Raw genomic sequence first — 11,573 nt, 5'->3', positions numbered from 1 at the left:
GCACCCCTGTGGGGTGAGTGTGTGCTGGGAACTGCCTCACACCTGATAAAATAGCCAGTGGAGGAGTGAGTGCTGCTATTTTCTGTTGTCGAATGGATCCTCTGGGATTGATAAGGGGAGGGGACAAAGATTCGGCAGAGAAAGTGTCAGGGTACCCCACCAGATTGGGCAGGCACTAGATGTGCCAAGTGGGGCACATCTCCAAAGGGCAGCTGGACTTCCAGAGCTGCCTGGGTTCCCCTCCCCCTCCCAGGCAGGCCTTCCCACCCCAGGCTTCCGTGACCACAGGTGCTTGCCTCCTGCCCCTTGGTGCCTGTCTGCTGATGTGCCCAGCCTGTGCCCACCATGCCGCCCTCCATCTCGGCCTTCCAGACCGCATATATTGGCATCGAGGTGCTCATCGCCCTGGTCTCCGTGCCTGGGAACGTGCTGGTGATCTGGGCAGTGAAGGTGAACCCGGCACTGCGGGATGCCACCTTCTGCTTCATCGTGTCACTGGCAGTGGCTGATGTGGCAGTGGGCGCTCTGGTCATCCCACTTGCCATCCTCATCAACATTGGGCCACAGACCTACTTCCACACCTGCCTCATGGTCGCCTGCCCTGTCCTCATCCTCACTCAGAGCTCCATCTTGGCCCTGCTGGCAATTGCTGTCGACCGCTACCTCCGTGTCAAGATCCCGCTCAGGTGAGTCCAGAGCAGCTGAAGGTACCTGCTGTGCCCCATGCTGGGTGGCTTGAGGGCCATCTAGAGAGGATAAAAGGTAGAGCATAAGACCCCAAGTAAGCTGGATATTCTCTGGGCCATTGTGCCCCAGCCCTCCCTCTGCCTCCCTCTCCTCTGCCCGGCAGTATCAGGCTGAACTGAAGTTGAAGCAGGAGGGGGCTGGGTGGCTGGAGGAATGTGAACCTGGCAGTGCTCAGGACCCCAGAGCTGAAGCTCTGCTGTTCTCCTGACCCGGCCAGGGAACCTGAGGCTGCCTGTTCAGCCTGGCCTGGGGGGTGGCGGGGGGTGGGGGGTGGGCGGCTGCGGGGTGGACAGTGAGCCCTGGTTGGGAATGAGCTGATCTCCACCAGTTTGAGGGAAGTGGAAAGGGCAGAGCAGATTGCTAGGGTGGGCTTAGGGTGGCACACCACGGACAGGAGTGCTGCTTCTCTAACCAGACCTGGGAAAGCTTCCTGAGGATGCTCTTTCTTGTTCTGCAGATACCCTGTGCTAGCCAGCTCCATGCCCCAGGGCTGTCCTGTGGAGCCCAGACAATCTGATTACCTCTGCCCAACTCCCACTTACGGGATCTCTGTTGCAGGCAGGAGGAGGCAGGTTCTTAATAGTCCTGTTGTGTTGCAAAACCATGTTGTCTTTCCGGTCACAGCAGAGGTGCTTATGCTGTGTCCAGGCAGCACCAGGGTGGGTGACCTAATAGTGGCAGTCCTGTCATGCAGGTGTCCGGTCCACATTGGGGCTCTTTCCCTGGGCCTGCCAGGCCATAATCTTGTTACCAGGCAGTGCCTGGGCCACCAAGTGCCAGCAAATGCCTGGGCACACAGCCAGTGCTGGCCTCACTGGGACATTCTTGTGAGGCGTGCTTGCCCCCTCTTTAAATCTTCTCACCAGTAGATTCCCTTTCTACTGCGGAGTTCTAGACGTCTTCGGCACCTGTTGTCCCTGGAGTAGCTTCCATACCTGGGACGTGGAGCCTCTGGCCTCACCTGACAACTTGCCCAGGCAGGCCTAGCCACCCATGTTTCTCCTGTTTGCATTACATTTGTACACATTTAATTTTTCAAAGATTTTATAATGCATCACGTTTTTCCTCTTTTCATCGTGATCCTATAAGGGAGGTGAAGTAGGAGCTGGTAAAGGGGAAACATCCAGAGAACCTCCTGAAGCTGACTGGAAGCAGAGCCTTGATTCCACTGCTCGCCTTCCTTCCTGATTCCCCCAGAGTCCCAGCCCCCTGATGGCAGTGCTTCTGCCCTGTTTACCTCCTTCACAACCTCCAAGTTTCCCAGGGAAGTTGAGGTGAAGACTGCTGCTCAGGAGAGAAGGGAAGACAGGGAAGGCAGCCCAGAAACCCTGTAAGCTCAGCCGCTGAGGGGCCTTCATGCTGCCATTAGCCCCAGGTTGTGGCTGAGCTATACCAATGAACCTGATTTCAACCCGTTAGCGTGGGCTGGGCCTCTGAGCCTGGTGATTATAACAAGGTGTTGCCACATTAGGAAAGTCATGCAGATACGTGAATATAGGAAGGCTGCTTAAGAAATCTGGTCTACTGAGTGGGTGCCAAGGCAAACCAAAGGCCTGGCCGTGATGTAACAGAGGTTACGGGCCCACAGACTGTGCCCTCCTTGTCCTGTGGGGATGGGAATGGCTGTGCTGGCAGAATTGCAGGCTCATTCTTCCAGAAGACAGCTTCTGTTGCTCCTTGCTCCAGCCTTGAAGAGCTGGGGGTCTTTAGGAGCTATCGTTGGAGGGCCAAGGCAGAGGTATGCATAGAGGCTAAGAATACAGGCCTGGGTTCAAATCCTTGCTATGAATTCCTAGCTGTATGACCTTGAGAAAGTCACTTATTAACCTCCTTCAGTTTTAACTTCCACGTCAATAAAAGGAGACATTAATAACAGTACCTTCTTCCTAGGATGATTGAAAGAATATAATAAACTCCTACATATAAAGTACGTGGTACTGTATAATGCACCTGGCGTTATATGCAAGCCATAAGTGGTAGGTTTATTTTGTAGTTTTATTATCATTGTTAACATATGGCTCAAAGTGGGCCTGAATAGGCAAGCCCTGCGCCCCCACCCCCCCACACTGATGCTTTTACATAACAACACACGTGCCCTTATACACATGCACACACACATGGGCACACAAGACACACCACGTTTCCAGGGAGGTGTCAAAGTACTGTTAAGTTATATTTATACATGTTTTTCTCCCTTGCTAGATTGTCATGCCTCAAGTGCAGCGACCTGGACAGTGACCGCATTTTGTTCGTTTGTACAAATTCTCCAGAATGCCTAGCATAGTGTCTGGCGCATAGCAGACACTCAGTAAATGTTGATTGAATTGGATAAGTTTTCAGAGCTCACGTGGTTGAGCCTCAGGCAGGCCTTCCAGGGGTCTAACCTCTAACCATCGTGCTGTGGCCTGTATCTTCCCAGCATTCTACCTCAGGGCCCTGACCACAGCTGCCCTTATCAGCTCAGGTGGTTCCTTCAGAGCCACACTCCAGTAGTGCCTGAGAGAGGAGTCTTTCTCCTGAGTTAGAGAAAGGCTGCTGGGCCTGGCTTCCAAAGCTGGGATCCTGGAGGCTGGGCTGAGGGGACGGGTCACTCCAGGTCCCCCCGCAGGAGGAACAGCTTGCACTGCTGCCCTCTGGGCAGCTGGAGTCAGCAGGCTGCTGGGTCTGGGAGAACACCTTTCTGCTGGAGGTCCCCAGGTGCCTGGCTCCCTGCCCTGACAAGCCAGTCAGAGGTAGATGTGACCTGGGAACCAGGGAGCAATACTGCCCAAGCATTGGTGAGGCATGTATGGGGCATTCAATGACAGGAGTCAGCTGGGCCCCTCACCAAGCAAGGCATGGTTTGGTCAGTCAACCACAAATTTTATTTCCTTCCACTTGGCAGAAAGCCAAGAGAAAAAAAAGGTTCACGTGGTGTAGTGTGATCCAGTTACAAAAAAAAAAAAAAAGCTTAAATTGTTGATGCATCAATAACCTGTGGTTATTTACATATATTTTACAGGTTATTTGCCTGGCACCTCCACATGCTTGGTAATGGACACCCCATTCCCCTCAGCTCCTACTTCTAGGGAATCCCTGGGTTTTCTTGGGGGCACTCTGTGCCAACTTGATACCTACTCCAGGGGGCTTGTTATGGGGAGGAGTGCCACTCCCTGACCACCACAGCCCTCTCTGCAGGAAGGAGACCTAAGCAAGGTCTGTCTGTGACCAGATGGGTTGGTGTGGGGTGAAGGGGTGATGGGTATTTGGGAGTCAGAAATACATGAGTTTGAACCTTGCTGTCACAAACCAGCTGTGCAACCTTCTTGGATAAGTTATTCAATCCCTGAGCCTCCTCTCTGCCACCACACCCCCTGCCACCGTCTGTTAAATGAAGGGACTGGATTCTGGATTCGAGGTCTCTGAGGTTCCTTTCAGCTCTAACTTTCCATAGTTCTTCATGACCATGACTCCTGCCAATACTGTGTTGAAATCCTGGGAAGATTGTGTTGTGTTTTTTAGCTCCTAGTACTTATGAGCTAGGCACAGTGCTATATTTTTTATATGCTTTATCTCATTTAATGCTCATAGTTTCTTGCTGGTAGAGGTTACTGTTATCCCCACTCCAGACAAGTCTATAGATACACTGAGGTCTAAAGCTCAGGAAAGTTCAGTAATTTTCCCAAACATCTTATCAGGAGCCAAGACAGGATTTGAATCCAGGTCTGTCTACCAGAGATGTCTTTAACCAGTGAGCCCATATGTGTTTTCAATCAGCCTCGAGAAGCTATAGGATTTATGGAGCAGTTTCCTCACGGCTGTCAGCGGGGGTGATTTTTTCCCCCTCCGATTTTTGCCATGGCCGCTGCACTCTGCTCCAGCCCATGCTTGGTGCCTCTCCCTCCCTCCTCACCTTCACTCCAGTGGGCAGTTGAGCCCCTGGCAGCCCTGCCTCTGTCCACAGCTGGAGGCCTGCTCAACTGGGCTGCTGACCAGGGAATACAGCAGAGTGTGGGGGAGGCCAGACTGCTGGACCAGAGCTCTGGGAAAGAAATCTGGTAGATTTTAAGGTATGTTAGCTTTTAGGCATCAATTTAGCCCTCTCCCCCCACCCCCCAGCTAGCCTGGGCTTTTCTGGACAACTAAAGTGCCTCCTGTGCTTGCACCGCAGCAGGCGACCACCTGTGGTCTCAGGGTCCCAGAACAGTTGCTCTCTAGTGGTGCCATCTGCTTTCAGCAGAGGTAGGCCATCTCTAGCTCCTGTACGGATGGATTAGTCATTGGCCTAGAGTGGCTGAGATAGAAGAGGAGTGATAGCAAGCCCCCTCACATTTGGAGAAGAGGAAACAGAGGCCCAGAGTTCCAGCATGTTCAAGGTCACTCAGCCACAGGCTCTTTTCTCCTCCTACTTCTGACTCTTGCTCCCCAGCCTTTGACGTAAAAGGCTTACCTGCAAGGAATAGAACAGAGAAATTTCAGCCTCCACAGTTTAAGTCAGCAAATTAGTGGTGGGCTTAGAGGGGGAAAGTGATGGAAGGATGTCAACTTTGTGATTAAAAAGGTAATTTCTTTGTTTGAACTAGGGATAGCCTTCAGGTAGATTATGCTAAAGAGCACTCTGGGCAATCCAGATTAGTATCAGTGGTGAAAGCTTCTCCCAGCTGACATTGGAATGGCATCTAGGAAGCCTCCGAGTGCTTTAGGAGTGCTGCTTGGAAGCAAGGGAATGGCCAGGATACTTTCTGAAGAACCCCTCTACCCAGAGGTCATGGGGCAGAGCCTTGGAGGCTGTGTTGTGTTTGATATTTGATATTTATTTCCAAGCATAAAAGCAATCCATGTTTATTGTTAAAAATTTGAGAAATATAGAAAAGAATAAAGATGACAAAATAACCAGTAGTTCTTCCACCTGCAGATCACTACTGTTAAATTTCTGGTGTTCCAGAAAATTTTCCCACATAGGTAGATAGATAGATAGTTGAGTGCATCTATGGTTTTTATATCCTATTTTATACACTTAATGTTACATTATAAGCATTTCCCCCATGTCAATAAAGAATAATTTCTAAGGGTTTTTATAATGGTATAATATTGGATTGTCTTTTTATTCATCTTTTAGGTCTTAGCTAAAACAGCCCCTTCTTAGGGAGGCCTTCTCTGACCCCCTCCCCAACTAGACCAGTTTCATTTCCTCTGTTAGTTACTCCGGGTGGATCTATTTTTCCTTCCCCATCTCTCCTGGCCCAGGTAGTTTTTCTGGGCTTGGTAAGCACCAAAAGGGCCAGGACCACATCTGCTCACATACCTATGAAACCCCCATGCCTGGCACAGAGTAGCCATGCTATAAACGTTTTTTTGAATAAATGATTATCATATTTTATATGACTTTTATATTTTATATGACTCATTTTTATAATTTTGACTAGATTGTTACTGATTTTTAATTTTTACAAATAACACTACAGTGATACCCACAATTCACATTGTTTGTAGGATCAGAGCCAAGCCTAGAACTTTGGGTTTTGCCTCCTAATAGATGGCACAGCTTCTGTCTGTAAGGATTTTCTTATAAGGTTAAATATTTCCCAACTCCCTTTCCTCCAACTCTCCCTGCTCCTCCTGCCCAGTTTCACCAAAACTGCAACCCCCCAGAGGTGCACCTGGCATTTCTCTGCTCATTTGCCCTTCTGGGCTAGGTAGGGCAGGACTGTCTGGGCCCCAAGTCTAGTCCACATTGCCTAGTCTCTATTCCCTGAGGCCTGGGCATCCTGTTTCTTTGCATCTTAGTGAGGAGAGCAGTCCCTAGAATAGAGGGCTTGGAGTATGGTACTTCCTGGTTGGCCTCATTTGGCAGGATGGTCACAGAACAGAGAGGAAGGAGGATACCTGGCTATATACCTGTAGAACAAAGAAAAGGCTGGCAGTTGATGGTGGGCTGGGATACAAAGGGGAGGCGTGTAGGTGGGCCTTGGCATTCATGTCCCCTTGGAAATACTGGCTTGGGGGTGGGCAGGGAGACAGGGGCAGCTGGCAAAGGGCTTCCCTGACCCAAAAGATAAAGGTGATCAGGCATCTTATCCTGCAGTCCTCCTCACCCTGGAAGTTTTTTCCTTAGCAGGATTGCAGAGAGCTGTTCAGTTAGGGAGCTGGTGATATCCATTTATCTATTTCATAAACATATTTTGAGTACTGACCATTTACTGGGTACTTTGTGGGGCCTGGGGATACAGAGATGGGCAGGCTGGTCTGGCCTCTATCTCTGTCTGGGGGTGCTTAGACACTGTTGAGATTGTGGATTCCCACAGACCAAGGTGGCCGAGTAGAAACTCCCAACCTGCTTTGGTGGGAGTGGGGGTGGCTGGAGAGCTGGAAATCAGCCCCTGACATCTTGCAGTGCTTGGGCTGGGCATCTGGACCCAACTCCACACCCACTCTCTGCAGCCCTGGTCATGGTGGAGAGGGCCTTTGGGACTGTCTTCCTGCCACCTGCTTTCAGAACTTCTCTGTTCTTTGGAAGAGGAAGACAACTGGTCACCCTGATTTGTCTCCATACAGGGCCCTAATATAGAGAAATCTGTTCATTCATTCATTCAGCAATACTTATTGAGTGCCTCCTATGTGCCAGGCATTGTTATGGATACTTGGGATACATTCATTAACTAAACAAAGATCTTCATGGAGGCTGCATGCTAATGGGTTGGTGGACAGACGCTAAATAATAAACATAACACCTAATATGTAGAGTGTTAGAAGGTAAAAAAAAAAAAAAGCAGGGCAAATGGGATCAGGAATGCTAAGATGGGGGTGGGGAGAAAGGTTTGCAATTTCAAATGGGGTGGTGAGTGTGGCTTCCTTGAGAAGGTGCCATTTGAGCACAATCTTGGGGGTGAGGAACTCTGCCATGCAGATACTGGGAGAACATTCCACACAGAGGAAATAATTAGAGCAAAGTTCCTAGGGAAGGAACGTACCCAAGTGGTAGCAAGGAGGTCTGTGTGGCTGGGATAAAGGGGGAGAGTGGTTGGAGATAAGGCTGGAAAGATAATAAGCTGCTGGCTTGGAGGCTACTGGAAGGACATTGGCTTTTACTCTGAGGGAGATGGGGAGCCATCGCAGGTTTAGAGCAAGGAATTGACATGATATGACTTAGGTTTTAAAGGCTCACTCTGACTGCTGTGTTGAGAATATGCTGTAGGGGCAAGCAGGGGACTAGTTAGGAGCTACAGCAGTAATTCAGGCAAGAGAAGAGGGAAGTGGCTTGAATCAGAATGATAGGAAGCAGAGGAGGTGGTAAGAAGTGACTAATTCTGGATGTGCATTTTCAAATTTTAACTTTTTATATACTTTTTACTGAGGTAAAATATTCATACAGTACATAAGTCTAAGTGTATAGCTCAATAAATTTTTGGCATATGGGTGTATCTATGTAACCACCACCCAGATCAATATTTGGAATATTTTCAGCACCAAAAAAGGTGCTTTCCAAAGGTACTTTCCAAAAGGTAACCACTATTTTGACCTTTATCCCTATAGATTTATTTTGCCTGTTCTTGAACTTTTATAAAGGGAAATTGAGTAGTATATACTCTTTTCTGTCTGGCTTCTGAAGCTTAAAATTATGTCTGAGATTCATCCATACTATTGAGCAAAATAGTAGGTTTTGCTTGTTTGTTTTTGTTTTGTTTTGTTTTTTCTCATTGCTGTTAGAATTCCATTGAATGAATATGCCACGATTTTTAAATTCTGGATGTATTTGGAAGAAAAAAATTTTTTTCTTATGGATTGGATGTGGGGTGTAAGAGAAAGAAGAGTCAAGTATGACCAAACTTTTAGTTCTAAGCAACTGGAAATATAGAGTGCACATTATCTGAGGTGGGAAAGGCTGCAGGTGATACAAGTTTTGGGATCAATAAAAGGAGTTCAGATTTAGACACGTTGAGTTTGGTGTATCTATTAAATACCTCAGTGGAATGTTGAGCAGGCAGTTGGATGGATATACAAGGATGGAGTTCAGGAGAAAGGTCTGGGCTGGGGATGTAAATGTGACAGCCATTGGCATGTAGATGGTGTTTAAATACATGAGGCTGGATGAGATTCCCAAGAGAGAAAGTAGAAATAAAGAAGAGGATGAGGGTCTCCCTGGTGGCGCAAGTGGTTGAGAGTCCGCCTGCCGATGCAGGGGATACGGGTTCGTGCCCCGGTCTGGGAGGATCCCATATGCCGCGGAGCGGCTGGGCCCGTGAGCCATGGCCGCTGAGCCTGCGCGTCCGGAGCCTGCGCGTCCGGAGCCTGTGCTCCACAACGGGGGAGGCCACAACAGTGAGAGGTCCGTATACCGCAAAAAAAAAAAAAAAAAAGAGGATGAAGATGATATGATACTATACATAGAAAATCCTAAAGACACCACCAGAAAACTACTAGAGCTCATCAATGAATTTGGTAAAGTTGCAAGATACAAAAGTAATACAGAAATCCGTTGCATTGCTATACACTAACAGTGAAGTATCAGAAAGAGAAATTAAGGAAACAATCCCATTTACCATCGCATCCAAAAGAATACAATACCTGGGGATAAACCTACCTAAAAGGCAAAAGATCTGTACTCTGAAAACTGTAAGACACTGATGAAAGAATTTGAAGATGACACACACAGATGGAAGGATATACCATGTTCTTGGATTGGAAGAATCAATATTGTTTAAATGACCATACTACCCAAGGCAATCTACAGATTCAGTGAAACCCCTGTCAAAATAATGATGGCACTTTTCACAGAACTAGGTCAATTTTTTTTTTTTTTTTTTTTTTTTTTTTTTTGCTGTACGCGGACCTCTCACTGTTGTGGCCTCTCCCGTTGTGGAGCACAGGCTCTGGACGCGCAGGCTCAGCGGCCATGGCTCATGGGCCCAGCCACTCCGTGGCATGTGGGATCTTCCCGGACCGGGGCAAGAACCCATGTCCCCTGCATCGGCAGGCGGACTCTCAACCACTGCACCACCAGGGAAGCCCCCAAATAATTTTAAAATTTGTATGGAAACACAAAAGACCCAGAATAGCCAAAACAATCTTGAGAAAGAAGAACAGAGCTGGAGGGATCACACTCCTTGACTTCAGTCTGTACTACAAAGCTACAATAATCAAAAGAGTATGGTACTGGCACAAAAACAGTCACATAGATCGATGGAACAGGATAGAGAGCCCAGAAATAAACCCATGCACTTATGGTCAATTAATCTACGACAAAGTAGGCAAGAATATACAATGGAGAAAAGACAGTCTCTTCAATAAGTGGTGCTGGGAAAACTGGACAGCTACACGTAAAAGAATGAAATTACAACATTCTCTAACACCATATACAAAAATAAAGTCAAAATGGATTAAAAATGTAAATGTAAGACTGGATATTATAAAACTCCTAGAGGAAAAACATAGGCAGAACACTCTGACATAAATCGCAGCAATATTTTTTTGGATCCATCTCCTAGAGTAATGGAAATGAAAACAAAAATAAACCAGTGGGACCTAATTAAACTTAAAATCTTTTGCATGGCAAAGGAAACCATCAACAAAACAAAAAGACAACCTACTGAATGGGAGAAAATATTTGCAAATGATATGACCAATAAGGGATTAAGAGCCAACATATGTAAACAGCTCACACAAGTCAGCATAAAAAAAAAAACCCTGATTAGAAAGTGGGCAGAAGAACTGAATAGACATTTTTCCAAAGAGGAAATGCAGATGGCCAAAAGACACATAAAAAGAATCAACAGGGAAAATACAAATCAAAACCACAATGAGATATCAACTCACCCTGTCAGAATGGCTGTCAACAGAAAGAACACACATAACAAATGTTAGAAAGGATGTGAAGAAAAGGGAACCCTCCTACACTGTTGGTGGGAAGGTAAGTTGGTGTAGCCACTGTGGAAAACGGTGTGGAGGTTTCTCAAAAAACTAAAACTAGAACTACCATATGATCCTGCAATTCCACTGTTGGGTATATATCTGAAGAAAACGAAGACACTAATTCGAAAAGATACATGTGCCCCAATGTTCATAGCAGCATTATTTACAATTGCCAAGATATGGAAACAACCTAAGTGTCCATCAACAGATGAATGAATAAAGAAGATGTGGTATATATATACAATGGAATACTACTCAGCCATAAAAAAGAACAAAATTTTGCCATTTGCAGCAACATAGATGGATTTGGAGGACGTTATGCTGAGTGAAATAAGTCAGAGAAATACAAGTACTGTATGATATCACTTATATGTAGAATCTAAAAAACACAACAAAGTAGTGAATGTAACAAAAAAGAAGCAGACTCACAGATATAGAGAACAAACCAGTGGTTACCAGTGCGGGGGGTGGGAGGGGTGGGGGCAATATAGGGGTGGGGGAGTGGGTGTAAGATAAGCTTAAAGGTGTATTGTACAGCATGGGGAATATAGCCAATATTTTGTAATAATTGTAAATGGAAAGTAACCTTTCAAAATTGTATAAAAATTTTTTTAAAAGCTTAAGAAAGCAGAGGAGAGGACCAAGGACTGAGCTTGAGGGTTTGGGGAGATGATGAAGCACCAGCAAAAGGGACTTAAGGAGAGCTACAGATATAGGAAGAAACCCAGAGCCCCAGGTGTGGTGTCCTAGAAGCCAAGTAGAGAGTATTTGAAGGAGGAGCAAGAGATTGGCTGTCAAGTGCTGCCAATGGGTCAAGTGAGATAAGGACTGAGAATTACCATTGGATTTAGCAAGAGCAATGTTAATAGAGTAGTAGGAGCAGAAAGTCTAGTTGGAGAGGGCTCAGGAGAGAAGAGGAATGGAATTGAAAACAGCTG

At 46.8% G+C, this 11,573-nt stretch overlaps 1 protein-coding gene across 1 annotated transcript in view; it reads left to right on the top strand.

Moving 5' to 3' along the window:
- Positions 1-345: 345 nt before the first annotated feature.
- The window catches only part of ADORA1 (adenosine A1 receptor), a 32,721-nt gene continuing 21,493 nt past the window's right edge, over positions 346-11,573 (top strand). Inside the window, exon 1 of the mRNA XM_060088466.1 lies at positions 346-686. Coding sequence (XP_059944449.1) covers positions 346-686 — 341 coding nt within the window. The remainder of the gene's footprint in view (positions 687-11,573) is intronic.

The sequence above is a fragment of the Mesoplodon densirostris genome, chromosome 2 (assembly GCF_025265405.1).
Source record: "Mesoplodon densirostris isolate mMesDen1 chromosome 2, mMesDen1 primary haplotype, whole genome shotgun sequence".
Taxonomy (NCBI): domain Eukaryota; kingdom Metazoa; phylum Chordata; class Mammalia; order Artiodactyla; family Ziphiidae; genus Mesoplodon; species Mesoplodon densirostris.
Note: the sequence above shows the minus strand (reverse complement) of the source record. Positions and strands in the feature narration are given on the sequence as shown.